Source organism: Triticum dicoccoides, chromosome 3B, assembly GCF_002162155.2.
Source record: "Triticum dicoccoides isolate Atlit2015 ecotype Zavitan chromosome 3B, WEW_v2.0, whole genome shotgun sequence".
Taxonomy (NCBI): Eukaryota; Viridiplantae; Streptophyta; class Magnoliopsida; order Poales; family Poaceae; genus Triticum; species Triticum dicoccoides.
In genome coordinates this window covers 153,258,111-153,264,110 of record NC_041385.1, presented here as the reverse complement: position 1 = coordinate 153,264,110, position 6,000 = coordinate 153,258,111, and the positions used below count along the sequence as shown (strand labels likewise).

At 47.0% G+C, this 6,000-nt stretch overlaps 1 protein-coding gene and 2 non-coding genes across 3 annotated transcripts; all 3 read left to right on the top strand.

The window, feature by feature from the left end:
- The first annotated feature begins 2,647 nt into the window (after window positions 1-2,647).
- Window positions 2,648-4,224, top strand: LOC119275286 (peroxidase 25-like). The gene is made up of 4 exons (XM_037556101.1): window positions 2,648-2,910; window positions 3,092-3,271; window positions 3,379-3,541; window positions 3,647-4,224. The coding sequence occupies exons 1-4, from the start codon at window positions 2,695-2,697 to the stop codon at window positions 4,066-4,068; spliced, it is 981 nt and encodes a 326-aa protein (XP_037411998.1). The 5' UTR covers window positions 2,648-2,694; the 3' UTR covers window positions 4,069-4,224.
- Window positions 4,225-4,318: 94 nt separating this feature from the next.
- Window positions 4,319-4,390, top strand: TRNAP-AGG. Its single transcript has one exon. It is a non-coding gene; the product is annotated as a tRNA-Pro (tRNA).
- A 342-nt stretch (window positions 4,391-4,732) lies between these two features.
- On the top strand, window positions 4,733-4,804 carry TRNAP-AGG. Its single transcript has one exon. It is a non-coding gene; the product is annotated as a tRNA-Pro (tRNA).
- The last annotated feature ends 1,196 nt before the right edge of the window (window positions 4,805-6,000 follow it).

Genomic DNA, 6,000 nt, shown 5'->3' with positions numbered 1-6,000 from the left:
TTACTTGGTCGAATCTTGCTTCTAAAGATAAAATTGATGATCACCTTCTTATGGTAGTCGTGTTAACGAATGCATTATACAGGTCCCACAAAACAAATAGCATATGGTGATTTTGGTATGGTGAGCTCTCCTCAGAAATCTCCAACATGAACCGTTATTTCGTCTGAAATTGCAGAAGATATGTCGACTCACCATGTTGTCACCCTTGCTCATGAAGAAGGTTTTCAAGAAGGTTATTGTGGCTCCCGATCGCCTCTCTATCGTTCAACGGATTCAGTAGACTGTTCAAGACCCCTCCAAGGTTGGCATCCTGGACTGCGACATTAAGAAAATAGAGATATGTTTCTTGTTGACGTATAAATTTATTGCCTGTTGAAATGTGAGATGGGCCTAGAGCCCATATGACAATTTCAAATTTGATCTTTAAGGGCCCATGTAGGTGGCATGACAAGGTGATGGGAAGTTTAGTCCCACCATGCTAGTGGAAGGAAAGTTGGAGTGGTTTATAAGGGTGGCTCTTCTACATGCTATTGGAGCTTGAGAAGAGAAGAGGCCCTTGCGCGCTCCTCCTCCGCCGCCCGCCTCGCCTCGGCGCGGGTTGAGAGGTTCTGACAGCAGGGCCACGATCTGAGACGTCGGATCGTGGGCTGTCACGGACTCGGACGTGGGTCAAGCCCACGTCTCTCCACGCGGCCGCGTCTATACAAGTGTGCAATGTCCCCTAACCCTAGCCGCCACGATCAGATCACATCTTCTCCACGCGAACCGCCCACCGTCGTTCCTTTGCTGCTGCTGCCGCCGGTGACTCCATCCCGTCCGCCGCGTTCACGGTCGACGGGAGAGCAGGTCTCCGAAACTCCGTACCTGTATGGGAGAGAGACGAATAGGTTTTTGGGAAGCGACTACGCGACTGCTCGCCTCCGATCCACTACTTCCTCTACGTCCGCGTCATCACCATGTCCAGCGCCGCCGAACGCGCCGCCGTCGAGAAGACCGAGGCCGGCAAGAAGGCCGCCGAGGACGCTTCCGCTGCTGCCACCATGGCGGTGGCTTCTGCATGGCCTACTGGAGGGTATACCGCGTTTATCCCTCTCCTGATAATTTTTGTATTAGCAGTGCTAGCATCATGTGTAGATTTGTTTACTATTTGCGTAGTACGTGCTTGTTTAGATCTGTACCAGTATGTTGTTAGTTCTGTCAATGCCATGCTAGTTATCTACTTATGGATTAAATTAGTCGAAAAATTGCCTATTTTCTTAGAATTGCCTACTCTCTTCCATAAGATCAGTATTTTGATTGCATTGGTTAGAGCATGCACTTTTACATGGTATCGGAGCGAAGAGGTCTTGAGTTTAAGACCCGGCTGACGCAATTAAACTGCAGTCCACTTTCGGTCCACGTTTAGACCTGCGGGAGCCACACGTGAGGGCTATGTAATGATGCATTTAATCAATGAAGTGCCCGTACTTGACCCAAAAGTAATATTCTCCAGAGCGACACAACCGTTGGTGCTCTGAAGATGACACCAAAAAAGTAGGTACAGTCTATCTGTTGGTGTTGGACTGTGAATCTGTGATCATCAGTCAGTAGTGCTAGGACACTGATGCCTTTCTTATCAGTTTGCAAGAAGCATGTGCAACGCTTTGTGTTTGGTCTGCGTGAATTGCAAAATGAGTATGGTGGGAGCCCAAACATGTCAAAGCCCACCTGTGAGAAACCCTTCCACTAGCACTTTGTTTCCCATGTTCATCACGAGTGTACATATACTAGCAAGCCTTTTCTGACTGTAGACCTCCCCATTCCCATTTTCTCCCTGAGCCACAAGTTACAATTGAAGCACTACCTCCGTCTAAAAATATAGGACGTTTTTGCTGTTCAATTTTGGGACGCTGGGATGGAGGTAGTACTACTTGTGGGCTATCTGTTGGTAAAAATGGGAGTTGGTCATGTGGATGGAGTTCACTAATTCGTTCCCTGAATTATGCATCTATCTGAACATCTGACTTTTATTTTCGAGGTGATTGTGACCAAATTGCTCAAAATTTAGTGGGCTGCCTCTCTTTTCACTCTACTCTCTCTAGACCAAGGAGCTTAAAAACGTTAATCACCTTGCCTTGAAATGGTTGTCATAACGGTGTTTTTCCATGTTAAAAGATTAGCTCAATAACATTACCAGCTTTCCGTAACCATCAAATGCTACTGATCTCTAGCCACTAATCAGAAACATATGTTCCACATCTGATTGTTAGTTAATGTACTACAAATTTGCCATGGCTTGGTCATGTGGGTGCAGTATGGCAATCTAGCACTTACAAACTGCGGCCTGAGTGGCTGCTGCTATCTTCCACAACAGAACACAATTTGATGAGGGATATATCAATTATAAAATATGCAGGTTGATATTCTAGCTGTAATCCACACAATTCAGTAGTGCATGATCCACTTGCTACACCACTGACGACTTTTTTCTTTTCGATAAAGGGCGCTTTTATTATCTCAAAATGTAGCATCAAAGTGATACAAAGCATTAAGAGTATCATCCGGCCTCTGCATAACACCACTGACGACTGACCAAAATTGCGACAAGATTGTGGCAATTGGAAGATATTACAAGCCGAGAGACTCTATATAACGAACGATACGATTACATGATTGGCACAAGTAGAATTGTTGTTGATAGCCCCTGCTCATGCCATGGTAGCGTCAGAAATAGCAACCATTTTCTTTCTGTTCAATGCTGTGCTGAGAGGCTCTTTGGTCCAAAGCCAAGGGCTGCAGAGAGGATTCTACGACTCCAGCTGCCCTGATGCGGAGGACGTCGTGAGGTCTACTGTCGAGAAGTACTACAACAACGGTGCCACCATTGCCCCAGGCTTGCTCAGGCTGCACTTCCATGACTGCTTTGTCCAAGTAAGTTCAGTAATTCTGTCCTCTACAGTATGCAGTTCTGTCATTTTCATAAATTTACTCTGAATCACATGTCATATTGTTCCTTTTCATTTCGCAGTAGACAGCAAAATGCATATGTAAAGGGAAGTAAGTAAATGACCTAGGGCAGTTAGGCTTTGCTGTCTGACATGCTACTTTGTAGGGTTGTGATGCCTCTGTTTTGATTTCTGGAGCATCATCCGAGAGGAGTGCACCGCAGAATTTCGGTCTCAGGGGATTCGAGGTGATAGACGACGCCAAGTCCCAGCTGGAATCAACGTGCCCTGGGGTGGTATCCTGCGCCGACATACTGGCCCTCGCTGCACGTGATTCCGTTGATCTGGTAGGCAAGTTTTGTTTCTGACTGAACTCCTGCTAAGAACTGTTTGACTGAGAGCCCGATGTCTGAACTGTTTGTTTGTTACGTTCTGTAACTGTAACGATGCCAAGACCGGCGGGCCAAGCTGGTCAGTGCCTCTGGGACGAAGAGATGGGAGGATCTCATCAGCTGCAGACGCCAAGGCCCTGCCGTCTCCGGCCGACCCTGTGTCCGTCCAGCGCCAGAAGTTCGCAGACCAGGGCATGTCCGACCACGATCTCGTCACACTAGTCGGTAAATCTTCCTCCATCCTCCATACAGATGCATGGCACATAATGTTAAGTCAATCGTCCGGTGTAACATCTGCTGCCCTGTCGATATCTCGGCGATGGTCTGCAGGCGCGCACACGATCGGGAAGACGGACTGCGCGTTCATCCGGTACCGGCTGTACAACTTCACGGCGACAGGGAACGCGGACCCGTCGATCAGCCCGGCATTCCTGCCGCAGCTGCGATCGCTGTGCCCGCCGAACGGCGACCCGGCGCGGCGGGTGGCGCTGGACAGGGACGGCGCGGGGTCGTTCGACGCGGCCTTCTTCAAGAACGTGAGGGACGGCAACGCCGCGCTGGAGTCGGACCAGCGGCTGTGGGGCGACGACGCGACGCAGGGGGTGGTGCAGAAGTACGCCGGCAACATCCGGGGGCTCTTCGGGCTGCGCTTCACCTACGAGTTCCCCAAGGCCATGGTCAGCCTGGGCGGCGTCGCCGTCAAGACCGGCAGGCAGGGCGAGATCAGGAGAAAGTGCTCCAGGTTCAACTGATGGTACATGCAATTCCGTATGCCATGCTTGTAATAATAACACGCTACCAATTAAGTGGTGAGCAGCATACGTGCTGGTGTCCAAGTATCTTTTGTTTGCATGTTTTCCTTTCACTCTCTGCTGTGTGAGCCAAGGCTAATGTTTGTTTCATGATCATCTGCTTTAGATATGCTGACGACAATATTGTGGTGTTATATCCAGCTGAAGCTAAGGAAACAACAAGTGTCGTACATTAATTATGAACACATAAGGGCAATTGGTCTAGTGGTATGATTCTCGCTTAGGGTGCGAGAGGTCCCGAGTTCAATTCTCGGATTGCCCCATTAATTTTTCCTGTGTTTTTTTCCTCGTACTGTTGGACAACGTACACTCTGAAACCAACACACTGTGTAGATGATGCAACTGATCTGTTGTAGTATTAGCATTTCTCGAAGAAGCAAGATCACTGGTTCACTGGAAGTTTGATCCAGAGTAGAATACGTGCCTGGTGCAAAAGTATCTTTGCGTGTTTTCCTTTCACTCTATGCTGTGTGAGCCAAGGCTAATGTTTGTTCCATGATCATCTGCTTCAGATACGCTGACGGTAATATTGTGTTGTTAATCAAACTAAAGCTAAGGCCAGAGGCCATATCTTAAAGTGAATAGATTAAATCAAATCAAATAAGGGCATTTGGTCTAGTGGTATGATTCTCGCTTAGGGTGCGAGAGGTCCCGAGTTCAATTCTCGGAATGCCCCATTTTTTTTTCTGATTTTCCCCCTCTGTACTGTTGGACAACATATATACTCTAAAACCAAGACATTGTGTAGATGATCCACCTTAGCATTCTCAAAGAAGCAAGATCACTGGAAGATTGACCCAGAGTAGAAATTCAGATGCCCAAGCGAGTGAAAACCACATACCACAGATTTATTTAAGTGATTCAACCAAATCATCTAAGACATAATGCTCCCTAATTTTAGAGTCTTTCTGTTTACTTCAGGTGTTACAGCTGGATTCGGTTCACGATTTTGATTAGATCAACAATTTATCAAGAAGCTCATTCGTTCATTTAAGCAATCAATTTTTGATTTGATTTAGGATTTTGACTGAGTCAATTATTTCTCAAATTAATCGCAACAACCAAACTTACAAAACACATCAGTCTCGCCCATCTTCTCACCACCTAGAAAAAGAAGCGTCGCATATGGCACTGCAGCACCAATCCTCTATAACACTAAGAGCATCTCCAACAGCCGCCCAACACGCGGCGCGCTAAAAATCAGTTTGCGGCGCGCCATTCGCCTGTTTTGGCGCGGCGGCCAGCGCTGGCTCCAATGGCCGCTATAAAATGCAGCGCGCGCGCGTAGCTCCAGCAGGCGCGCTAAAATGCAACGCGCGTGCTATCGCTCAAACAACATATGCGCTCAAAACACAAGCAAAAAGATCAAACACAAACAAAATAAATCAACAAAAATAGTTCAATTTCGTTATTACAACTCAAACAAATAACTTATCTTTCAATACAACAAATAGTTCGACAATACAACATCAAACGCACAAATCATTATGCTCTTTGTCAGTCATTCCATTTCCACCACTCCTCAATGAGATCCTTCTGAAGATCATTATGCGTTTCGGGACGCCGAATGGCATGATAGGAGACAACAAAATGGGCCACCCTTTCAGCCCTTCGCCGCACTCGCACGGGATGTCCCAAGAGCTCATAGTGAGAGTAGTCTAAATCTTGGCCACGCTCATTCTCGATGATCATGTTGTGCATGATCACACAAGCATACTGAGTCAATTATTTCTCAAATTAATCGGCAACAACCAAACTTACAAAACACATCAGTCTCGCCCATCTTCTCACCACCTAGAAAAAGAAGTGTCGCATATGGCACTGTAGCACCAATCCTCTATAACACTAAGAGCATCTCCAACAGCCGCCCAA

Bases quoted from the DNA above. Each gene is read 5' to 3' on its own strand.
- LOC119275286 (XM_037556101.1), top strand. From the start codon at position 2,695: ATGGTAGCGTCAGAAATAGCAACCATTTTCTTTCTGTTCAATGCTGTG. The intron at 2,911-3,091 runs GTAAGTTCAGTA...GCTACTTTGTAG, and splicing joins TCCATGACTGCTTTGTCCAA to GGTTGTGATGCCTCTGTTTT. The intron at 3,272-3,378 runs GTAGGCAAGTTT...AACGATGCCAAG, and splicing joins CACGTGATTCCGTTGATCTG to ACCGGCGGGCCAAGCTGGTC.